Raw genomic sequence first — 26,374 nt, forward strand, 5'->3', positions numbered from 1 at the left:
GCTTTGCTGCAGGAGAGACTGGTGCCCTTCACAAAATAGAGGGAGACAAATTATGTGGATATATTGAAGCAACATCTCAAGACATCAGTCAGGAAGTTAAAGCTTGGTCGCAAAATAGGTATTCCAAATGGACAATAACCCCAAGCATACTTCCAAAGTTGTGGCAAAATGGCTTAAGGACAACAAAGTCAAGGTATTGGAGTGGCCCTTACAAAGCCCTGACCACAATCCTATAGAAAATTTGTGGGCAGAATAAAAAAGTTTGTGTGAGCAAGGAGGCCTACAAAGCTGACTCAGTTGCACCAGCTCTGTCAGGAGGAATGGGCCAAAATTCACCCAACTTATTGTGGGAAGCTTGTGGAAGGCTACCTGAAAAGTTTGGCCCAAGTTAAACAATGTAAAGGCAATACTACCAAATACTAATTGAGTGTATGTAAACTTCTGACCCACTGGGAATGTGATGAAAGAAATAAAAACTTAAATAAATAATTCTCTCTACTATTATTGCGACATTTCACATTCTTAAAATAAAGTTGTGATCCTAACTGACCTAAAACAGGGAACTGAGGGAACTTTAAAACTGAGTTTAAATGTATTTGGCTAAGGTGTATGTAAACATTCGACTTCAACTGTATCTGTAGCATTGATTTACAGTTTATTTATGTTCAACGAGGGTAGCAGTTGAAGGTGGTTGAGGATGAAAGCAAAGAAATTACTTAAAAGGTTGAGAATGTGTATTTTCTCATATTATAATGCACACATTGTAGCAGCAAGGGTAATATGAGGACATTTCACACATTTTAGCAACAAGGGTAATATGAGGAAATGTCACACATTGTAACAACAAGGGTAAAATGAGGACATTTCACACATTGTAGTAACAAGGGTAATATGAGGACATTGCACATGAATAGAGGCATACGTTTTTGTTGACCTTTTGACCTGACCAGGAAAACAATGGCCTCTAGCAATAGACTGAAACGAGAGCACAGAGTGTTTCCTGAACAGGTCACTACTGTCTACACACATGAACTTCTGAAGACAATGATAATGTGACCAACGTCTCAGCAGAACTGTCTCTATTCCTCTCTGTCTCTCCAGGTGAAAAAGCTTCCCAAACACATGCGGGAGGCCCAGATCTCCACTGAGCGCACCCACCTCATCGCCGACCCCATCAAGAAGCCCCGACAACGCTACGTCCAGAAGGACGGCAAATGCAACGTTCACCACGGCAATGTGCAGGAAACCTACCGTTACCTTAGCGACCTGTTTACCACCCTGGTGGACCTGCGCTGGCGCTTCAGCCTCTTCATCTTCACTTTGGTGTACGTGGTCAACTGGCTGTTCTTCGGCCTGCTGTGGTACATCATCGCCCTGATCCGAGGGGATCTGTGGCACAGCGACGAGGAGGGCTGGACCCCCTGCGTAGAGAACCTCAACAGCTTCGTCTCTGCCTTCCTCTTCTCCATCGAGACGGAGACCACCATCGGCTACGGCTACCGCGTCATCACAGAGAAGTGCCCTGAGGGCATCATCCTGCTGTTGATCCAGGCCATCCTGGGCTCCATCGTCAACGCCATGATGGTGGGCTGCATGTTCGTGAAGATCTCGCAGCCAAAGAACCGTGCCGAGACGCTCATGTTCTCCCACAAGGCGGTGATCTCTGTGCGGGACAACAAGCTGTGTCTGATGTTCAGAGTCGGGGACCTGCGCAACTCCCACATCGTGGAGGCCTCGATCCGGGCCAAGCTGATCCGCTCACAGCAGACCAAGGAGGGGGAGTTCATCCCTCTCAACCAGACGGACATCAACATCGGTTTTGACACGGGAGACGACCGGCTCTTCCTGGTGTCCCCACTCATAATCTCCCACGAGATCAACGAGAAGAGCCCCTTTTGGGAGCTGTCCCAGGCCCAAATGGACAAGGAGGAGTTTGAGATCGTGGTCATCCTGGAGGGCATGGTTGAAGCTACAGGTACGTCCTCTTGAAACAAGGCTAATAGGTCAGCAGGACCCCTAGCCCATAGACCCTTCATGTAGACCTGAAATAACTAGATAGGCATAAGCAATATGGTAGTAGCTCCACCTTGTCTTCTGATAGGCTTGGTGGAATTGTCCAATCGTTTTGCAACTACACAAATGCGTAGGGAGTAGGGGCTAGCTAGGGGTTGTTTCTGGATTGGGCCTTGGTCAATTCCATTTCAATTCTTGTGTGTTCAGTTAATCCATTGAGGTTCTTCATATTAATTGATAATGTAATATATTTCATTCAACAAACCAGACAATTTCAAACCCATACAAACACAATTTCTAGAGGCAACGTGGTACAGATCTGCATATAATAAATATACACTGCTCAAAAAAATAAAGGGAACACTTAAACAGCACAATGTAACTCCAAGTCAATCACACTTCTGTGAAATCAAACTGTCCACTTAGGAAGCAACACTGATTGACAATACATTTCACATGCTGTTGTGCAAATGGAATAGACAAAAGGTGGAAATTATAGCCAATTAGCAAGACACCCCCAAAAAAGGAATGATTCTGCAGGTGGTGACCACAGACCACTTCTCAGTTCCTATGCTTCCTGGCTGATGTTTTGGTCACTTTTGAATGCTGGCGGTGCTCTCACTCTAGTGGTAGCATGAGACGGAGTCTACAACCCACACAAGTGGCTCAGGTAGTGCAGTTCATCCAGGATGGCACATCAATGCGAGCTGTGGCAAAAAGGTTTGCTGTGTCTGTCACCGTAGTGTCCAGAGCATGGAGGCGCTACCAGGAGACAGGCCAGTACATCAGGAGACGTGGAGGAGGCCGTAGGAGGGCAACAACCCAGCAGCAGGACCGCTACTTCCGCCTTTGTGCAAGGAGGTGCACTGCCAGAGCCCTGCAAAATGACCTCCAGCAGGCCACAAATGTGCATGTGTCAGCATATGGTCTCACAAGGGGTATGAGGATCTCATCTCGGTACCTATTGGCAGTCAGGCTACCTCTGGCGAGCACATGGAGGGCTGTGCGGCCCCACAAAGAAATGCCACCCCACACCATGACTGACCCATCGCCAAACCGGTCATGCTGGAGGATGTTGCAGGCAGCAGAACGTTCTCCACGGCGTCTCCAGACTCTGTCACGTCTGTCACATGTGCTCATGTGCTCAGTGTGAACCTGCTTTCATCTGTGAAGAGCACAGGGCGCCAGTGGCGAATTTGCCAATCTTGGTGTTCTCTGGCAAATGCCAAACATCCTGCACGGTGTTGGGCTGTAAGCACAACCCCCACCTGTGGACGTCGGGCCCTCATACCACCCTCATGGAGTCTGTTTCTGACCGTTTGAGTAGACACATGCACATTTGTGGCCTGCTGGAGGTCATTTTGCAGGGCGCTGGCAGTGCACCTCCTTGCACAAAGGTGGAGGTAGCGGTCCTGCTGCTGGGTTGTTGCCCTCCTACGACCTCCTCCACGTCTCCTGATGTACTGGCCTGTCTCCTGGTAGCGCCTCCATGCTCTGGACACTACGCTGACAGACACAGCAAACCTTTTTGCCACAGCTCGCATTGATGTGCCATCCTGGATGAACTGCACTACCTGAGCCACTTGTGTGGGTTGTAGACTCCGTCTCATGCTACCACTAGAGTGAGAGCACCGCCAGCTTTCAAAAGTGACCAAAACATCAGCCAGGAAGCATAGGAACTGAGAAGTGGTCTGTGGTCACCACCTGCAGAATCATTCCTTTTTTGGGGGTGTCTTGCTAATTGGCTATAATTTCCACCTTTTGTCTATTCCATTTGCACAACAGCATGTGAAATGTATTGTCAATCAGTGTTGCTTCCTAAGTGGACAGTTTGATTTCACAGAAGTGTGATTGACTTGGAGTTACATTGTGTTGTTTAAGTGTTCCCTTTATTTTTTTGAGCAGTGTATTTACCAACTCAGGTAAATATGGCTTTTAAAAGAGCATTAAAAAGATAGAAACAACACTTTTTGAGAGCATAGGTGTCACGTTGGTATAAAGGGTCGGCAGAGAGGCGCAGGAATGCGTAATAGGGTTTTTTATTTACCCAAATTACAGCGTGCCATGTACAGGCACGGGGACAAAGACCAAACAAACACTATATAAAATGCAGGGTTGAGACCCAAACAAAAGAGCAAGGAGTACCTCGAGTAAATATACAATCGCACAATGATTATCACACGGGACGAGACCCGTAATCATCTGCACAATACACGTGGCACGAAAGCCAAAACAACACAGCACAGGTACTCACACGACCAACGGACCTTGGAACTATAATCGACAGGACAATGGTGAACAAAGGGCACACTTATACCATCAAATGGGAATAGGGACCAGGTGTGCGTAATGACATTTCCGGAGGGATCCATGACAATAGGTTATATCTTGTTGCCATCACCATCCTTGTAATTTTCCACAAAGACAAATGACCAACAAAAAGAAACAGTGGGTAGGGTCTTTATTAGGAAGGTTGTTACAGTTATGCATATGCTTCCACATCCATACTTAGGCCCACATCTCCCCTATGTTGGTGCATCAGAGAGGCCTCTTTGAGATGTTTGTTCCAAAAAGGAAAGAATATTAGCTGCCCATGCTGGTCTGTGTTTGGGGAGAGGCGGTCTGTATTTGGGGAGAGGCAGTGCAATGATGAAAGCAATCGCTCCAGGGGGGTTTCAGACAGTACTGGCCTGGCCAAAGCATTATCAACGCCTTCTCTTCTCTGGAAAGTTACCAAAAACACAAAACCACCTTTTTATACAGATGTATAAGGATAAGAAGATTTCACTTTTTTTCTCTCGCAACATTTAAATTCAAGCTGTAAAAGACCTGTCCTGTGCCTAATGAGGGGCAGATGCCGAAGTTGCATCCCAGAGACTTTTTAATTAATTGCATTCACGAGATCCCCCAGCTAGCTTCCTGATAGCCTTGGAAATCCTTGTATGGAATATTGCTTGAGGAAATCTGCTTATTTATCACAGTAGCACAGGGAATGTACACACTTGTAGAGCCCTGGCTTCCTTATTTGCTTGTCCTAATATGTTCCTGTGGTGTATTATTTCACTCAGGTAAACATTGTACGTGCAAGCCTTACGCATCGTATACTGGCCTTTGTTCAAGGAAAGGTTATAATGCACCAATCTAAATACCAATACGATGCATTATACAGGTCACTTGCTTACTTTATTCAGTAGGGTCATGTTTTTTCTTCTTCCTCGTGAATGTTAATGTTTTTAAAAAGAAAGGAGAAACAAGGCACTCTTCATGTAATTACAATGCCTTTATTTGCATTGCATGTTCAATGGAATAAGGCTCCTGAACAGGTACTATTTGCAATGTGTCCCCCCCCCCCAACCGCTCATTTGCGTTGCTGCTACTCTCTGTTTATCATCATGCATAGTTACTTTAACTATACATTCATGTACATATTACCTCAATTAGCCCGACTAACCGGTTTCCCCGCACATTGGCTACCAGGACTATTTGCAATGTGTCCTACCACCCCCCACCCGCCAGCTCCCTCTTTTACGCTGCTGCTACTCTCTGTTAATGATCTATGCATAGTCATTTTAACTATACCTACATGTACATATTACCTCAATTAGCCCAACTAACCGGTGCCCCCGCACATTGACTCTGTACCGGTACCACCTGTATATAGCCTCTGTTATTTTCACTGTCATTTAAAAAAAAAATATCTGTTGTTATCTGTTGTTTACCTAATACCTATTTTTTTACTTAAAAATTGCACTGTTGGTTAGGGCTTGTAAGTAAGCGTTTCACTGTAAGGTGTAGTAGACCTGTTGTATTTGGTGCACATGACAAATAAACTATGATTTGATTTGAACAAATATTTTTAAACTCTGACATGTTTCGGCAGTATGGCCTTCGTCAGGGAGTACAAAGTTACAATGATACAATGATATTTTTGTACTACTTGATGAAGGCTTTGCCAAAAGGCCTGCAGATGGCGATATTGAGTCGTTTCATCTTACCGTCCAAAGGAAATTAATGCAGCCTGCTATACATTCGTATCCCCATGGACCAGTTTGTATATAAAACATTCTCCATTCAGGCTGCAAAGGTGTCGATTTCCTCATTAACTCGATATAATGGAGAGAAGGTGAAAAAAAAGTTGGAAAATATCATTTAAAAAAAAACATTTAACTTGTTTAGTATAATCTGTTTATAACTCCACTCACTACTTGTAGTTGTATAGTCTGTTTGCTTGTGTTGTTGATCTTGGCTAGCTTAATGTTCCGGTCGGTAGCTAGCTAGCTAGCACTCACTCAGGTGGCTGCTAGCACCTTAATGAAAAGGGACATGAGGGAAGCTCTACGATATCGTGTTTTTCTAAGTAGAGAGAACTCTCGGGAGCAGGCAATGTTGAAAGTAATATTTAGACATGTACTTTTCTTAAATATAGTTTTGTAATTAGCAAAAACAATCAGACAACGAGAAAATTGTGTTTGAAAAAGGCTAAGTTTAGCTGTGAGACAATTTCTGTAACCTAGGTAACCACATGTAACCACAAGAGGACAACTACATTAGTGGCTAGTTTCTTCAACAGTGAATAGGTGACTCCAGGATGCTGGCCCTCTAGGCAGAGTTGCAAAGAAAAAGCCATATCTCAGACTGGACAATAAAAAGAAAAAATTAAGATGGGCAAAAGAACACAGAGGAACTCTGAGACTGGTGTTTTGCGGGTACTATTTAATGAAGCTGCCAGTTGAGGACTTGTGAAGCGTCTGTTTCTCAAACTAGACACTAATGTACTTTTCATCTTGCTCAGTTGTGCACTGGGGTCTCCCACTCCTCTTTCTATTCTGGTTAGAGCCAGATGTGCATGCGCCGTTCTGTGGAGGGAGTTGTATACAGCGTTGTACGAGATCTTCAGTTTCTTGGCAATTTCTCGCATGGAATAGCCTTCATTTCTCAGAACAAGAATAGATTGCCGAGTTTCAGAAGAAAGTGCTTTGTTTCTAGCCATTTTGAGCCTGTAATTGAACCCACAAATGCTGATGCTCCAGATACTCAACTAGTCTAAAAAAGGCCAGCTTTATTGCTTCTTTAATCAAAACAACCATTTTCAGCTGTGCTAACATAATTGCAAAACGGTTTTATAATGATCAATTAGCCTTTTAAAATGGTAAACTTTGATTAGCTAACACAACGTTCCATTGGAACACAGGAGTGACGGCTGCTGATAATGGGTCTCTGTACACCTGTGTAAATATTCCATTAAAAATCTGCCGTTTCCAGCTACAATAGTTGTTTACAACATTAACAATGTCAACACTGTATTTCTGATACATTTTATGTTATTTTAATGGACAAAATATGTGTTTTCCTTTCAAAAACAAGGGCATTTCTAAGTGACCCTAAACTTTTGAACGGTAGTGTGCATATTAATATTCTTATGTACAGTAGAAAGAGGATGGGAGCTGTGCTACAAGATGTCTTTAAAAAAAATGTAAAGATAAACATGCTTTTTGCCTGAGTAACCTCTTGCGGCAGAGCATTTCACGATGGCATGGCTCTATAAATAACTGAGCAACTCATTAAATCTGGTTTTGGTTTGGGTACCGTGAAGAAACCCGTTGTGGTATGTCTGTTTGAAGTGTATGCAGGTAGCCTAGTGTTTAAGAGGTTTGGGCCAGTAACTAAAAATCGTTGGTTTGAATCCCTGAGCAGACTAGGTGGAAAATGTGTTGATGTGTCCTTGAGCAAGACTCTTAACTATCACGTCCTGATCTGTTTCACCTGTCTTTGTGCTTGTCTCCACCCCCTTCCAGGTGTCGCCCATTATCCCGTGTACTTATACCTGTGTTCTCTATTTGTCTGTTGCCAGTTTGTCTTGTTTGTCAAGCTTACCAGCGTTTGTCCTGTCAACTCCTGTTTTTCCCAGCCTCTCTTTTTCTCCCCCTCCTGGTTTTTGACCCTTGCCTGTCCTGACCCTGAACCCGCCCGCCTGACCACTCTGCCTGCCCCTGATCCTGAGCCAGACTGCCGTCCTGTACCTTTACCCCTATCTGGATTTCTGAACTCTGCCTGACCTGACCCTGGGCCTGCCTGCCGTCCGGTACCTTAGCTCTGTTGTTGTAATTAACATTGTTACTTCAACATGGTCTGCATCTGGGTCTTACCTTATCCTGATAATAACCCTAATTGCTGCTGTAAGCTGCTCTGGATAAGAGTGTCTGCTAAATGATTAAAATGTATGCAAATACATTATACAAGTGAGTAAGCATTTTTAACATACAAATGTTTCTCAAAAAGAGAAGTGGTCAATCTCTCCTCAACCAGGAAAGAATATCATGCATGTTGTTGATGTTCGTTTTGTGTGTGCAATTAAGGACAAGGAGTGCTGCTCTGTTTTGAGCCAGCTGCAGCTTTCGAAGGTCTTTATTTGTTGCACCTGATCATATTACCGGACAGTAATCACGATGGGCAAGACCAGAGCGTGAACAACTAGTGCAGTTGATCTTTGTCAAAAACGCAGAACATTTTTTTATTACTGACATACAGGACCTTTGGAAAGTACCCAGACTCCTTGACTTTTTCAACATTTTGTTACGTTACAGCCTTACTCAAAAAAAAAAAAACAATTATCCTCAGCAATCTACACACAATAGCCCATAATGACAGTGAAAACCTTATTTACTTAAGTATTCAACCCTTTGCTATGAGACTCGAAATTGAGCTCATGTGCATCCTGTTTGCAATGAGAACCCTTGAGTTGTTTCTACAACTTGATTGGAGTCCACCTGTGGTAAATTCAATTGATCGGATGTTTTGGAAAGGCACACACTTGTCTATATAATGTCCCGCAGTTGACAGTGCATGTCAGAGCAAAAACTAAGTCATGAGGTCAAAGGAATTGTCCGTAGAGCTCCCAGACAGGATTGTGTCGAGGCACAGATCTGAGGAAGGGTAAAAAAAACAATTCTGCAGCATTGAAAGGTCCCCAAGAACACAGTGGCCTCCATCATTCTTAAATGGAAGAGGTTTGGAACCACCAAGAATCTTCCTAGAGCTGTCCGCCCAGTCAAACTGAGCAAATGGGGGACAAGGGCCTTGGTCAGGGAGGTGACTAAGAACCTGATGGTCACTCTGACAGAGCTCTAGAGTCCTTCTGTGGAGATGGGAGCAAAGTACAGGGAAATCTTTGATGAAAACCTGTTCCAGAGTGCTCAGGACCTCAGACTGGGATGAAGGTTCACCTTCCAACAGGACAATGACACTAAGCACACAGCCAAGACAACGCAGGAGTGACTTCGGGACAAGTCTATGAATGTCCTTAAGTGGCCCAGCTAGAGCCCGGACTTGAACCTGATCAAACATCTCGATCAAACATCTCTAGAAAGACCTGAAAATAGCTGTGCATCCAACTTGACAGAGCTAGAGAGGATTTGCAGAGAAGAATGGGAGAAACTCCCCAAATACAGCTGTGCCAAGCTTGTAGCATCATACCTAATAAGACTTGAGGCTGTAATCGTTGCCAAAGGTGCTTCAACAAAGTACTGAGTAAAGGGTCTGAATACTTATGTAAATATGATATATCCGGGTTTTTTTTTTAATACATTTGCAAAAATGTCTAAAAAACTGTTGTTGCTTCGTCATTATTGGTTATTGTGTGTAGATTGATGAGGGGAAAAAAACAATTTGATCAAATTTAGAATCATGTTGTAATGTAACAACGTGGAAAAAGTCAAGAGGTCTGAATACTTTTTGAATGTGCAGTATCTCTCCCCATCTTGTAAATACAGTGTAAATGCAGTGACTACAAGAAATACATAGTAGCATAATTAGGAATATTTTCATCGGTGGACAGAGGATTTTCAGTTTACGTTTCATCTTCCCCTATTTTTAAAATACAGAAATCTCCAACCTCTAATTTGATCTGGCATGGCTTTTCATGCATCTGAACATTTCTGCTCTAGTTCTTTTAGGATTTGTATTTATTTCATTTTTCTTTCCATACCACCAGTAGTCAACCCTCACACTCACACCATGCCTGATGCCTAGACTCAGGCAGTAAATCACATCGCTTTCCTCTTGACCAGTAGGAGCATGGCATGCTTGGCACATGTCGTCATGTCAATCACTGATTGCTGAGTAATCCCTCCTCCACTATGTCATGATACTAAAGGGGTCTTACACAAGCAATCACAAGCTTTTCTCCCAGGAATTAACAGAAGGACCTCTCCTGACCTGGGAATTGTGGCCTTCAACCATTTTGCATTAAATGTTGTTCATCTGCAGGGGAGGAAATCAATATGGTCGGCTCTTGCTAATGACATTGATTTTGTGGACTTTGTGTAAATTACAAAGTACTGCATCTGACGAATGGCCCAAGTGATCAGTCATCTTGGTGTCGGCTATAAGCCAGAGAAAGCCGAAGCCTACAACTCTTACTGTTGGATCGAAGCCCACAGTACCTGGACTGGGTAATGATAGCTCACTTTCGATTCGTTACTCAGAGTTAACAACCAGTGGATGTATTATAAGGTCAAAGACACCATTACAGTAACCCCCATGCTGCAGCAACTTTTGAATATATGTCCACACTTGTCATTATAAATGTATGATTTTGTTATTCTGCTCTATTATGGATAGATAGCTTCTAGATGGGGTACATTCTCTGCTGTAGTGCTAAATTACTAGGCTTGTACTGTAGTTAATGTGCTGTTGACAAAATCCTAATGATTTTCAGATTAATAGTGGAATCATGTGCATGGTTCGTGGGATCCATTCCTATAGCCAGGCCGAGGGCATGCTAAACAGCCCCAATGCAAAACACATCTCCATCTCTTGAAGTACAGTAAACTGCCCTTTTCATGTACAATTTTTGCACCGTGGACATGTATAGCCCTGCAGCAAGCATCTGATTGCATAAGCATAATCTCATTGACAAAAATAAAATCTGACATTTGCTTATATCACTGACAACCTATCACCCTGAAGATAAAAAAAACACTGAGTCAGCCACTTATTCCACTGACAAATGTCATTTCTCTCACCTTGAGCATTTCAGATAATTAGAAAACAAGATGATGATTTATCTTGTCAAAGAACATTATATCCATGTCTTTGTCAATGCAACAGCAACAGTTATAAAGGGAATACATCAAATGGTCTTGTAAGATACTCTGATTATCATTCTCTCAGCACATTATTAATATGTCAGTACACTGTTTATTAGAACCTGCTTCAAATACTATATCACAAATCAACATCTTATGAGACCCTCTACCATTTACAATTCAAGCCTAGCTAAGCGAATAAGCTTACTTTTTAATCCTCCTTGACAAACTGAACAGAAAACACACATCAGCAGGTATTCAAATCAAATCAAATCAAGGTTTATTTGTCACGTGCGCCGAATACAACAGGTGTAGACCTTACAGTGAAATGCTTACTTACCAATGGTGCGGAAAAAAATGTATGTGTGTGTGTGTGTGTAGTTAAGTAAAGAAATAAAACAACAGTAAAAAGACATTTGAAAAAAGAGTAGCAAGGCTATATACAGACACCTGTTAGTCAGGCTTATTGAGGTAGTATGTACATGTAGGTATCGTTAAAGTGACTACGCATATATGATGAACAGAGAGTAGCAGAAGCGTAAAAAGAGGGGTTGGCGGGTGGTGGGACACAATGCAGATTGCCCGGTTAGCCAATGTGCTGGAGCACTGGGTGGTCAGACCAATTTAGGTAGTATGTACATGAATGTATAGTTAAAGTGACTATGCATATATGATAAACGGAGAGTAGCAGCAGTGTAAAAGAGGGGTTGGGGGGGCACACAATGCAAATGCCAGCAGCATACCACCCTGCATACCACTGCTGGCTTGCTTCTGAAGCTAAGCAGGGTTGGTCCTGGTCAGTCCCTGGATGGGAGACCAGATGCTGCTGGAAGTGGTGTTGGAGGGCCAGTAGGAGGCACTCTTTCCTCTGGTCTAAAAAAAAATATCCCAATGCCCCAGGGCAGTGATTGGGGACACTGCCCTGTGTAGGGTGCCGTCTTTCGGATGGGACGTTAAACGGGTGTCCTGACTCTCTGAGGTCATTAAAGATCCCATGGCACTTATCGTAAGAGTAGGGGTGTTAACCCCGGTGTCCTGGCTAAATTCCCAATCTGGCCCTCAAACCATCATGGTCACCTAATAATCCCCAGTTTACAATTGGCTCATTCATCCCCCTCCTCTCCCCTGTAACTATTCCCCAGGTCGTTGCTGCAAATGAGAACGTGTTCTCAGTCAACTTACCTGGTAAAATAACGGTAAAATAATTAAAAAAAAAATAATAATAATAATAAATTGTCCGGGTAACCATATGGTTACCTGTTCAGGAGTCTTATGGCTTGGGGGTAAAAACTGTTGAGAAGCCTTTTTGTCCTAGACTTGGCACTCCGGAACTGCTGGCCATGCGGTAGTAGAGAGAACAGTCTATGACTAGGGTGGCTGGGGTCACCCCAGGGTACGCACTACCCTCTGAAGTGCCTTGCGGTCGGAGGCCAATCAACTGCCGTACCAGGCAGTGATGCAACCGGTCAGGTTGCTCTCGATGTTGCAGCTGTAGAATCTTTTGAGGATCTCAGGACCCATGCCAAATCTTTTTAGTTTCCGGAGGGGGAATAGGCTTTGTCGTGCCCTCTTCACGACTGTCTTGGTGTGTTTGGACCAATCTAGTTTGTTGTTGATGTGGACACCAAGGAATTTGAAGCTCTCGACCTGCTACACTGCAGCCCCGTCGATGAGAATGGGGACGTGCTCGGTGCTCCTTTTCCTGTAGTCCACAATCATCTCCTTAGTCTTGGTTACATTGAGGGATAGCTTGTTATTCTGGCACCACCCGACCAGGTCTCTGACCTCCTCCCTACAAGCTGTCTCGTCGTTGTCGGTGATACCACTGTTGTGTCGTCAGCAAAATTAATGATGGTGTTGGAGTCGTGCCTGGCCATGCAGTCATGGGTGAACAGGGAGTACAGGAGGGGACTGAGCATGCACCCCTGGGGAGCTCCAGTGTTGAGGATCAGCGTGGCAGATGCGTTGCAACCTACCCTCACCACCTGGGGGCGGCCTGTCAGGATGGCCAGGATCCAGTTGCAGAGGGAGGTGTTTAGTCTCAGGTTCCTTAGCTTGGTGATGAGCTTTGAGGGTACTACGGTGTTGAATGCTGAGCTGTAGTCCATGAACAGCGTTCTCACATAGGTGTTCTTTTAGTCCAGGTGGGAAAGGGCAGTGTGGATAGTGCAATAGAGATGGCATCATCTGTGGATCTGTTTGGGCAGTATGCAAATTGGAGTGGGTCTAGGGTTTCTGGGATAATAGTGTTGATGTGAGCCATTACCAGCCTTTCAAAGCACTTCATGGCTACAGACGGGAGTGCTACGGGTCTGTAATCATTTAGACAGGTTGCCTTTGTGTTCTTGGGCACAGGGACTATGGTGGTCTGCTTGAAGCATGTTGGTATTATAGACTCAATCAGGGACATGTTGAAAATGTCAGTGAAGACACCAGCCAGTTGGCCCAGAGCACACGTCCTGGTAATCCGTCTGGCCCCGCAGCCTTGTGTATGTTGACCTGTTTAAAGGTCTTACTCACGTCGGCTACAGAGAGCGTGCTCACACAGTTGTCCGGAACAGCTGATGCTCTCATGCATGCCTCAGTGTTGCTTGCCTCGGAGCGAGCATAGAAGTGATTTAGCTCGTCTGGTAGGCTTGTGTCACTGGGCAGCTCGCGGCTGTGCTTCCCTTTGTAGTCTGTAATAGTTTGCAAGCCCTGCCACATCCGACGAGCGTCGGCGCCGGTGTAGTATGATTCAATCTTAGTCCTGTATTGACGCTTTGCCTGTTTGATGGTTCGTCGCAGGGCATAGCGGGATTTCTTGTAGGCTTCCGGGTTAGAGTCCCGCACCTTGAAAGCGGCAGCTCTACACTTTAGCTCAGTGCGAATGTTGCCTGTAATCCATGGCTTCTGGTTGGGGTATGTACACGTACAGTCACTGTGGGGACGACGTCCTCAATGCACTTATTGATAAAGCCAGTGACTGATGTGGTGTATTCCTCAATGTCATCGGAAGAATCCCGGAACATGTTCCAGTCTGTGATAGCAAAGCAGTCCTGTAGATTAGCATCTGCTTCATCTGACCATTTATTTATAGACCGTGTCACTGGTGCTTCCTGCTTTAATTTTTGCTTTTAAGCAGGAATCAGGAGGATAGAGTTGTGGTCGGATTTACCGAATGGAGGGCGAGGGAGAGCTGTGTACGTGTCTCTGTGTGTGGAGTACAGGTGATCTAGAATTTTTTTCCCTCTGGTTGCACATTTAACATGTTGATAGAGATTTGGTAGAACTGATTTAAGTTTCCCTGGATTAAAGTCTACGGCCACTAGGAGCGCCGCCTCTGGGTGTGTGGTTTCCTGTTTGCTTATTTCCTTATACAGCTGACTGAGTGCGGTCTTAGTGCCAGCATCTGTCTGTGGTGGTAAATAAACAGCCACGAAAAGTATAGCTGAGAACTCTCTAGGCAAGTAGTGTGGCATGCAATTTATCCCAATTTACTCTACTTCAGGCGAGCAAAATCTACAGACTTCCTTAGATTAGGTATTGCAATGTACAAGAGAAAACAGGGTGTTTTGTGTCACCGTGCAGCCTGCATCGTGTTACCAGCCGTCATTCTGTGTGTGTGGGTGCATGTGTTACTGTCGTACCGAACACCCCCGCAGCCCCTGCACGGCAAGGGGGCCCACGAGCCTATCATCGATGTCTATTATTATTTTGTTTTTTAAATAATTTTGATAGTAACCCTCCAAGAAGTCATTCATAAAACGTTTTAATATCCATATGTACTAGAAAGCTAAGTGTTTGTTTCTTGGGCTTCAGGAATGTGACTGGAAAAGTGCCTCAGGCCTTGAAAGTGATTTTTTTCATTCTCAGACTGAGAGCCTAATGCTTCTTAGGTAGTTCTTTATGAGTTTTTGTTTAGAAAACAATCTCTGTAGAAGTTACAGGGATGGTAAAAACAGCTGGATTGCAGTAGCACCATCAGGGAAACTGGGTAGAAGGGAGTTGTGCTTCAAATACAGCAGTTTTGCAACATCTTTAATTGAGCATCTCATTCTCTTTAATTGCTGGCCTCAACACGTTATGGAAAGAGATTAACTGTATAGGAAGCTCTGGGGACAGGTCGTCTGGACACGGGACAGCCAATAAATTAGCAGATGCAAGGAGGTTATCATACCTAGCGGACAACAGTTCTTGAGGGCTTGATTTCATTCATACTGGTGAACCAGTTTTTGAAGTGTGTGGTTGCAAATATCAATAGTCCCTTATCTCTGTTATATCTTGGAATGCATTATTCAACACTAAGTTTAAATTGTGTGCAGCGCAATGGACATAGGCCTATAACGTTTCAGGAAAGACTCTCTGGGTTGCTAATACTCAGTATAGAAAACAGTCTTTTTCACAACCTGGACCTTTAACCGGTGGTGAAAATATTTGCACACAAAACAGCAAGTTGGATTTAATTTGATGTAATTTAATTTACCTTGATTCTTGCAGCCCATTTGTGTAGGCTATTAGCCAGACAAAACCCGCTAAATTCAACGATAAATAGTGGTTGAAAATATCATCAAGCCGACTACTTTTTTCCACATTGTTAGGCTATTTGATGTGTAATTTGTATAAAAAGTTTATAAATAGCAGCTAAATATGGTGTATATAGTAGCTATAGATAGTACACTTTATAATGAAACAATCCCTAGTAAGCTAGTGTTTTGAGGGTGGACTGACTATATTATTTGATCCAGAGAAACTGTGTTACCCAGTGCTGTGTGTGCATGTGTGCCCGCGTACGAGCGTTCCATTGTGTCAGCTGAACTCACTGCAGCACACACACAGCTCTCTAGATAAAAATAGCCAGAGGAACCCTGGCCTTGAGGTGATGGCCAGTGTTTTTAAGGGGCCAGAAACACATTCCAGTGTTCTATTGACTCCCAGCCTTAAGAGGGATCCAGGTCCAGTGTGTGGGTGAATGGGCTCCGTTGTGCTGCTGCTGGATGCTAAATGAATGTTGCAGAGGTGACATCTCTCTCCCACACATGCCTCTTCAAGCTTGATGGCCCTGAGAAGTGACTGTGGATGGGGATGGAGAGGAGGGGTGAGAGGGGTGTGTAGAGACCCCCGTGGCGTAGTGTTATAAAAGTCCATGGATTGTTCCAATCCCAACTCTGAGAAGAGCTGTTGAAAAATGGTGGTGAACAACATGCACTGATTTACTTCAAAGTCATTTTTTAAAATGTGGAATATACAGTATTTTTGTGTTTAATCACAAATAAGAATGCCCTGCTGATAATGATGTAGCTAGTGGAGCTGCTACGCCCAAAGACCCTAGTCATCAAAGAGCTTCCTGTTGTGTTTATTGTTGCCTACATGCACTGCTGTTGTTTTTAATGTTTTCAGAAGAGTTGGGGGATGAAACAATTTCCCCTTATTTATAGACCAAATGTGTCTGTTTTATTCCTTTATCCAACGTCTTTGTTGTTGTGTAAATGTTGAAATCTATATAGAGATGTCCTTGGGTATGCATCGCTTTAAAAGAGAGAAGAAACTTAGTCCTAGGCATATGAAAGGGAGGGAGGGTTGGGAGAGAGATAAAATACAGTTTTGTCTGATTACTGAACGTTCTTCCCCAAAATCTCTCCTTCTGTGCGATTTCAAAGAAGAGCGCGTCAAACTTAAAACAGAATTACTAACAGATTCATGAATATGTTAAATATAGTATATTGTTGTATTATGTAAAAAAAAACATTTGCATGATATAATCACATAGAGTTTACTTGTGTAGTCCAGACACATTTGTATAATGCACACTCAGCCCACATATAATTCACATGTTAACCTAGATTTTGAAATAGTATGGAAAACATCCATTGTACATTATAAAGTGGGTTTATTGCTTAATTTGAAACATGAACAAACACTGGTTTCAGAGTCAACCAACCAGGTTACAGAGCATTTTGTATTATTCTGTACGTAATTTGTGGATGTCCACCACACATTTCATATGATATGTCACAAGTCACAATCCATATTATACAGCATATTACAAATTTACTAAACGTACAATATGTAACAATTTTGCAAAACGTATAATATGGTATAGACAGTATATAGTATGTGCATAGTCACTTTACACCTACCTGCATGTACAAATTACCTCGACTAACCTATACCCCCGCACATTGACTCGGTACCGGTACCCCCTGTATATGCAGTTGAAGTCATAAGTTTAAATACACTTAGGTTGGAGTCATTAAAACTCGTTTTTCAACCACTCCATACATTTCTTGTTAACAAACTACAGTTTTGGCAAGTCGGTTAGGACATCTACTTTGTGCATGACACAAGTCATTTTTCCAACAATTGTTTACAGACAGATTATTTCACTTAAAATTCACTGTATCACAATTCCAGTAGGTCAGAAGTTTACATACACTAAATTGATTGTGCCTTTAAACAGCTTGTAAAATTCCAGAAAATTATGTCATGGCTTTAGAAGCTTCCGATAGGCTAATTGACAGGCGACAGGTGACAGGTAGCCTAATGGTTAGAGCGTTGGACTAGTAACCAAAAGGTTGCAAGATTAAATCCCCAAGCTGACAAGGTAAAAATCTGTCGTTCTGCCCCTGAACAAGGCAGTTAACCCACTGTTCCTAGACCGTCATTGCAAATTAGAATTTGTTCATAACTGACTTGCCTAGTTAAATAAAGGTAAAATAAAATATAAAACATTTGAGTCAATTGGAGGTGTACCTGTGGATGTATTTCCAGGCCTACCTTCAAACTCACTGCCTCTTTGCTTGACATCAAGGGAAAATCTAAATAAATCAGCCAAGACCTCAGAAAAAAAAATTGTAGACCTCCACAAGTCTGGTTCATCCTTGGGAGAAATGTCCAAATACCTGAAGGTACCACGTTCATCTGAACAAACAATAGTACGCAACTATAGACACCATGGGACCACGCAACGGTCATACCGCTCAGGAAGGAGACGTGTTGTGTCTCCTAGAGATGAACGTACTTTGGTGCGAAAAGTGCAAATCAATCCCAGAACAACAGCAAACGACCTTGTGAAGATGCTGGAGGAAACCGGTACAAAGGTATCTATATCCACAGGTAAACGAGTCCTATATCGACATAACCTGAAAGGCCGCTCAGGCAAGAAGAAGCCACTGCTCCAAAACCGCCGTAAAAAAAGCCAGACTACGGTTTGCAACTGCACATGGGGACAAAGATCGTACTTTTTGGAGAAATGCCCTCTGGTCTGATGAAACAAAAATAGAACTGTTTGGCAATGTTGACCATTGATTTGTTTGCAAGCCGTAGAACACCTTCCCAACCGTGAAGCACGGTGTGGCCACATCATGTTGTGGGGGTGCTTTGCTGCAGGAGGGACTGGTGCACTTCACAAAATAGATGGCATCATGAAGCAGGAAAATTATGTGGATATATTGAAGCAACATCTCAAGACATCAGTCAGGAAGTTAAAGCTTGGTCGCAAATGGGTCTTCCAAATGGACAATGACCCCAAGCGTACTTCCAAAGTTGTGGCAAAATGGCTTAAGGACAACAAAGTCAAGGTATTGGAGTGGCCATCACAAAGCCCTGACCTCAATCCCATATAAATGTGTGGGCAGAACTGAAAAAGCGTGTGTGAGCAAGGAGGCCTACAAACCTCATTCTGTTACACCAGCTCTGTCAGGAGGAATGGGCCAAAATTCACCCAAATTATTGTGGGAAGCTTGTGGAAGCTTACCTGAAACGTTTGACCCAAGTTAAACAATTTAAAGGCAATGTTACCAAATACTAATTGAGTGTATGTAAACTTCTGACCCACTGTGAATGTGATGAAAGAAATAAAAGCTGAAATAAACCATTCTCTATACTATTATTCTGACATTTCACATTCTAAAAATAAAGTGGTGATCCTAACTGACCTAAGACAGGGAATTTTTACTCAGATTAAATGTCAGGAATTGTGAAAAAAATGTGTTTAAATGTATTTGGCTAAGGTGTATGTAAACTTCCGACTTCAACTGTAGCCTCGTTATTGTTATTTTATTTAGTTTTATTTTTACTTTAGTTTATTTAGTAAATATTTTATTAATTCTATTTCTTGAACTGCATTGTTGGTTAAGGGTAAGTAAGTATTTCCTGTTGTATTCGGCGCATGTGACAAATAACATTTGATTTGATGGTTCAAATTTGCTAAATGTATGTATGATATGTTACGAATTCTAGCTAGGTGGCTAGGTGGCTAAAGTTAGCAGCCTTTGTTTTGCCTTAAGTAATCATCTGTCTTATGTAACCATACCAAACGTAGCATATCAGACTAATTTGAGTGTCCCGGATTTACCTTTACTATGTTACTTCTTGTCTATAAGACCAGGCTGAGTCAACTGGACCATATCGCATCTTTCTATCTCTTCCCATAGAATAGATAGTGTTTGTCTTCTTCTTCCCACTCAGAGTAATGGATTTACTATGCCCTGATGTAATCACAGCAGGAGTGTAGCAGGCTCCTGAAGATGCTGTTATTTAGCTCTAGATCACAGCAGATAGGTGGGTCTTTGTTTTTCCCAACAGACCAAGAGATGTTTATTCAGTGATTCACCAAGAAAAAATGATCCTATGCCAGTTCCCTAAAGAAGCAGTTGGCTTTGCAGATCAATTGATTGTTTAAGACGCTGTGTGCTGTCAATTACCACGAGGAACCTCCAGTGTTCGCCCCTACCAAAGAAAAGAGCAGCTAATTGAGTGGAACTGATAAAAATGGCTTTCAAGTTTTTTTATTGTCCAACCAAATTAGTTGTAGGCAGATCACTGGATATGTGATTATTTGTTGTCTTATTTTTTATTCATATTGACCCTGACCTCTGACATGACCTTTGACCTTGGTACACCCACTGGAATACATTTCTATTACAATTTTTTTTACACAAACTTGTGTTCATGGATTTATTTGTATATGTCTGTCAGTTTCATATAGTTTGATACTTGTAACAGCAAAGAACAATCAATACTGCCAAGGTAAACCATAGACACTGCAGCCCAAAGCTCGGTGAAACCAAGGTAAAAGGCAGTAACTGACGTAAGTGATGAGCCCCCCCCCCCCCCCCCATTTTCTCCATAACACAACACAATGGAGGCAGGATATTTGTCCACATGATAAAGCATGTATTAAATGTATAAAAATGTTTTTTTGACCAAATGTGCAGCTACTGCCCTTTTGCTTGGTAGGGCAATACAGTATATGCTACATTCTCAATTTGGATAGATACTGTATTCCCCATCAATTAAGTTGGACACTACAGCAGGCTGAATGGTTAGTAAGATCTAACTTACAATGCTTTGTAGAGCACACTTTGGATTTCTATCAGGTTATGAGACAGATTCTCCAGAGGTATGGACATTAGCATAGACACACAGAGAATCCCAGGTGGAATATATCTTCTTGGACCTCTCAGTCCTGATGCTCCTCATATCTTATTCTCACTGATCCTCTCTGTTTGTTGATCCTGAGACCTCAGACCGTTATTGACTCTGGAGTGTTGTTTGTGAATAATTTACTATTCCTCTTCCTCCCTCCATCTGGCTCTCCTTTTCTGTGTTTGTGTGTGTGTGTGTGTATTTCTGTGTGTGCATGTGCGTTTGTGTGTATGCACGTGTGATCGCATCTGTGTGTGTTAACAGGGATGACCTGCCAGGCCCGGAGCTCTTATCTGGACAAAGAGGTGTTGTGGGGCTGGCGTTTCACCCCAGTCCTGTCTCTGGAGAAGGGCTTCTACGAGGTGGACTACAACAGCTTCCACGACATCTACGAGACCAACACGCCGTCATGCAGTGCTAAAGAGCTAGCCGCTACACTACGAGAGGGCCAGCTGCTCCCCACGCTCTCTTCGCTGACGCCCGAGCCCACCAAACCCTACACCCTGGAACCTCTGTCCACCCACAACCCACTCACCAAAGAGGTGGACAAGGGGGAGGAAGGGGAGAGGGGAGAGATCAACGGCTCGGCTGCAGCTCTGGAAGACCAGCCCGGACTGGACTGACTACTTCAGATAAGCCAAACCAGAGACAAAGTTACTAAAGACTATGCCTCATTTAGTCAATGGCCAGCTTGTTCCATTGCATTGCTTGGAGATAAAAGATCCCCCCCCCCCCCCCTTCATGCAATAATTCTCTAGAGTGTCAATCTGTAGTATATATTTGTTTTGCAGACACAAATACACACAAACAAACACACACACACACAATTATACTAACACATAATATGCTCCAGATTGGTCGTATTGTCTTTTTATATTTGAGGCGACCACATATTTCCATTACAGTAGTAATAGCTCAAGTGATATACTGTATAACCTGAAGTGGAACAGGTAGCCATGACGAACGAATATCACAGCTTACAAATTATCCAATATCCTAAATTTAGAGATTGTTGATTCCGCTTCCGACAGAATATGTACGGACCAGATCATTATCTTCAATCCCATCACGCTTTTTTATTACAGTACTCCACTATGGAAACTCTTAACTGAAGGCAATATATACGCAGCCGCGCTTTAGCCCTCCTTCGTACCTGTAGGCAGGAAGTGGAGCTCAGCTCAGTTCAGCTCGCCGCCCGCTATAGATCAAGCGCTGTCTCTTTGTCCAATCACCCTCGTATTTTGTCCAATCTCCCTTGCGGTTCCACTGTCATGCTTAATCGCATTACGTGTGACAAATATACTAGAGCAAAACACAGGACCCAGAGAGTCCCTCAGTATTGGACCCAGGGGAACGGGCAGTACCTCATTTTGATATTCATGATACATAAGCACAAGTCCTGTGACCCTGATATGCCCCCCTTCCCTCCATCCCTGTCCCCCCTCCTGCCCCTGACTGGTGCATATTTTAGTGCATGGTGTTGAGTATAGGCTACTGATGATACAAGCAGGTTTATAATGATATGTACGCTCATAAGTATTTCTTCCCCGCACTGTGACATAATACAAGCTATTTGTGCTATTCGTCTTACTTCACCTTTGGTTAGTTCTGTTTAAATCAACTCTAAATAAAATGCAATTGTATTGGTCGCGTACACATATTTTGCAGATGTCCAGATTCAGTTTTATTCTACCCATAGTCCTGGTCTGGACTCAGCTAGCTACTGTTGTCTCTGCTTAAGAGCGTGTATGACTCTGTCACTTGTCCTGTGTGTCACATTTTCTACAGTTTTCTTTTGAGGATGTGTATGGCAGAGCTTGCATGATAATAAACTGTCCCCTCGACATAGCAAGTTTAATACACTACTAATAATACAGGGTATTTTCTAGGCATGCAAACTACAATGAACAATTTCTACAGATATTGTAAACCAATATGTTGATGATAGCTAAGATGACAAATCTCTTAAATTGAACCCTTCTCCCCCCTTCTATAACATTTATTTGCATTTCTCCAAACACTTTTTCCATCAATGTATTTTATTTCACTGTGACATTGTAGCATCATATTTATGCCATTTGCATAAAGCTCCTTTATCATTAGAGAAAATAACTTCTCCCATAGGTGGAATGTCATCTGTTTTATGTGTGTTCTCATGGGAATAAACCTAATATGGCCAAAAGCACAGTACAGTATGTTTCTGTTAGAGAACCGTGTGTGTGCGTTTGTTAGTTTGTTAATTGATTTAGTCCTCTGTAAGTATGTGTGGTTAGGAGTTATTTTCCTAACAGAGAGAGCTAGTGGAAGTGAGAGTACACAGCACAAGCTGCTGCGCGAGCAAGTCCTGATTTCACCCAAGGCTCTGTAAAATAGTTGACATTTTTACACATGCTACCTAACAACTGGATTAGAGGTGCATCGAATCATGAGAAACAGACTTAAGCAACCATTTGTAATTGGTGTGGAACAATCTCATCTTGCACAGAAGCTCTGGGCACAAACACACTACTAAGCACAGGCAGCTGGTAGAGAATAATGATACAGTGCAAACAAGAAATAGAAATCCAAGGCAATGTATGAATTTAGTACCGTCTGTACTGTAAATACAGCATGCATTGAACCACAATTTCTTGTATGACTGCCAAGAACTATGTGGGTGATACAGTTCTTCTGTTATCATTATTAACTGAAAACATAATGTCATAGGGTACCAGGGAAAGGAGACAAATCCTGGCTGTATTATTCCAAGCTTCTTCACTGTTGCCTTTCTAAATGATTTCTGATTGAGTAAGAATCCCTGGTAACAGAAATAGCTATACTCACCACCCAGCAGTGTAACACCATCTCTGAGTCAGCTTCTTCGGTGTATTGGGAGATTGTTTTCCCCTGAAATGGCCTGCCGAGCGATTATGAAGATATATATCACAGCTATTAACAGTGAACAGACCCATCACAAAAGTCACTGACATAATCAAATTTCTGCTTTATAAAATTTCTGCTTGGGTTAAAAGCAAACACTAGGCCAATCAGATCAAGCTACCAGGAATAGTAAACACCCGCATAGAGGATTTTTTGGCAGGTTGGAGCTGTCAAATCGGTGAGCAGCTGCTGTTGCAATCATTGTCATGAAGCAACATCCGCCCCACTGGTGTTAGATGTTCAGAACAAGAAAGTGTAGGCTTTATAGAAATAATTACACAAAAATAATCATGAGGATATCATCCTAATCAAGGTGTAGATTGCATCTCATATTCCAGTGTTCCAGTGTTCGAACTTGTAAACAAGGCTGCATGATTTAATCTTGGGTCCCATAGAAATGCATGACAGTTCATTGCCAAGGCTGTTCATGGATTGGGATTTTTAATAATTCAGAACCTTGAATTTCAAATATCTGCTGGCCTCCAATATGACTTTGAATAACCTGAAATGATGACAAAACAAAGGTTTCATGAAATGATGAATTACTGATTATTTGAAACTGTGTGTGTGTGTTTGTCTGTGTGTGTTTGTGTGTGTATATTTTTTCCTACATTATCAGGAACAAAAAGTCCTGACCAGTCACCAGAATGTCTTGACAAGGTTGGAAAATAAGAACATTTTTGAAAAGGGTTAGTGTTAGGGTTAGAATTAGGTTTAGGGTTAGGGTTAGGAGCTAGGGTTAGTTTTAGGGTTAGGAGCTAGGTTTAGGTTTAGGGTTATGGTTAGGTTTTTGGGTTAAGGTTAGGGTTAGGGTTAAGGGTAAATAGGATTTTGAATGGGACTGAATTGAGTGTCCCCAAAGGTTAGCTGTACAAGACTGTGTGTGTGTGTGTGTGTGTGTGTGTGTGTGTGTGTGTGTGTGTGTGTGTGTGTGTGTGTGTGTGTGTGTGTGTGTGTGTGTGTGTGTGTGTGTGTGTGTGTGTGTGTGTGTGTGTGTGTGTGTGCTTGTGGACACACTCACTGTAGAAATGAGGCAAAGGTCTCTTGGACTCTTGGACGGTATACCTGGACTAAGGGGCAAGACAGGCTCATTAAGAACATAAGTGCAGCATCCATTAACAAACATGGAACCAGAACAGAACATACTGTTTAAGCAAGAGAGTTTAACTTAGGGAAAAGAAAGTGGGAGGAATTCACTTGGCATCTGTTCCAAAACAATGGAGTGGGCCGACGCTATCTCTGACCCCACTGAACAACACCCACGCACTACGGAACACACGCACACACTCCACTTTTAGAGATAGCCTGTACCTGTCAATGTATTCGTTTCGAATTGGTAGACATATTGTCTTGTGTTATTTTTCTCTGATCTAAATATCTACAGTCATCCCCATAACCTCCTACAATGAGGCTTGTTATATTTAGACCATAACCAGAGAGAAGAGCATCACTAAGCTTGATTTGCTTTAGGTAACTGTGTCTACCCATAGCAATCAGATCATTCCCTTCCTCCAACCTCCCTCCCAGACCTGGCTGGTGTAAAGGCTGTGTAGATGTCATGTGAATGTGTTGATCCAACCTCCCCCCATACCTGGCTAGTGTAAAGGCTGTGTAGATGTAATGTGAATGTGTTTGATCCAACCTCCCTCCCAGACCTGGCTAGTGTAAAGGCTGTGTAGATGTAATGTGAATGTGTTTGATCCAACCTCCCTCCCATACCTGGCTGGCGAAAAGGCTGTGTAGATGTCATGTGAATGTGTTTGATTTCCCTCTTTGAGCCCCTGGTTTCAATGTTCTCTTCCAAGTGTTGCGGTGCACCACCGGTGGATGTGATTATCGCTCCATCATACAGGCCTGTGACTTCACCCAGGGGCCACGGAGGCGAGAGAGAGGCTGGGTCTGGCTCTTTGATGTGTCAGGGAGATGGGCTTTGATGGGATGTCACAGCCCCCTTCTCCTAGCAGTGGGAGCCATCTCATACAGAGCTGTCGTGAGGCGCGGGTCACCTGCTGTGCTACATGACCGTACATCCCCAGGAACATGATAATATATGGAACTACAAGCTCTACAATCAACCCACAGGTAGGGATTTCGGCCACTGGGGTAAAGGGCAATGTGAGATGATATTTTTCATGTGAGAAGGACTTCTTTATCTGTTTCGGTGGGGATTGAATCCTCATGGCAGGGTTGAAGTCTTCTTGGGGCTGGTGGTATTTCATTTTTTGACTCAGACTTGAGAATTAGATACATTTTTGCAGAGGGAGGACATTGTATATAAACAGCAAACTTGTCTTGGGCTCTGTGGCTTTTTCAGTACTTCTCTGAGCATGAGCTGCTCGCCTCCCTACCACTGAGGAAGTACAGTTCCCGCTCAGCCCAGTCAAAACTGTTCGCTGCTCTGGCACCCCAATGGTGGAACAAACTCCCTCACGACGCCAGGACAGCGGAGTCAATCACCACCTTCCGGAGACACCTGAAACCCCACCTCTTCAAGGAATACCTAGGATAGGATAAAGCAATCCTTCTGCCCCCCCCCCCCCCCTTAAAAGATGTAGATGCACTATTGTAAAGTGGCTGTTCCACTGGATGTCATTAGGTGAATGCACCAATTTGTAAGTCGCTCTGGATAAGAGCGTCTGCTAAATGACTTAAATGTAAATGTAAATGAGCTCAAACTCTGAAAGACAGATCATGAGCTTATTTAGATTAACCTTGAGCCTGGAACATTATTGATGTGGTGGGGAGGTACAGTAGCTAGGCATTATTAACTACACTCGAAAAGATGTGAGGTGCTTATGGGTAGTGAAATGCAGGGGCGCAACTTTGGTTTTAGAAGTGGGGGAGGGACATCTTTTTTTATTTTTTATTATCCAGTCGAGTAAGCACTCCAAACAGCCTACCCGACCGCTCGGAGGTGTCCGCATGGTCCTGAAGCACACCATTGCCCT

The 26,374-nt window shown here is 43.1% G+C and overlaps 1 protein-coding gene across 2 annotated transcripts in view; it reads left to right on the forward strand.

Annotated features, from left to right (window-relative positions):
* Nucleotides 1-22,689, forward strand: part of LOC129831881 (G protein-activated inward rectifier potassium channel 4-like) — a 38,094-nt gene extending 15,405 nt beyond the window's left edge. Inside the window, exons 3-5 of one of the 2 annotated variants that reach the window (XM_055895430.1) lie at nt 1,102-1,975; nt 7,809-8,095; nt 20,772-20,861. In XM_055895430.1, coding sequence (XP_055751405.1) covers nt 1,102-1,975; nt 7,809-8,068 — 1,134 coding nt within the window. In that variant the 3' untranslated portion in view covers nt 8,069-8,095; nt 20,772-20,861. Of the gene's footprint in view, nt 1-1,101; nt 1,976-7,808; nt 8,096-20,771 lie in introns of both variants that reach the window. The other variant, XM_055895429.1, reaches the window with a different exon arrangement.
* Nucleotides 22,690-26,374: the final 3,685 nt, after the last annotated feature.

This window comes from Salvelinus fontinalis, chromosome 33 (assembly GCF_029448725.1).
Source record: "Salvelinus fontinalis isolate EN_2023a chromosome 33, ASM2944872v1, whole genome shotgun sequence".
Taxonomy (NCBI): domain Eukaryota; kingdom Metazoa; phylum Chordata; class Actinopteri; order Salmoniformes; family Salmonidae; genus Salvelinus; species Salvelinus fontinalis.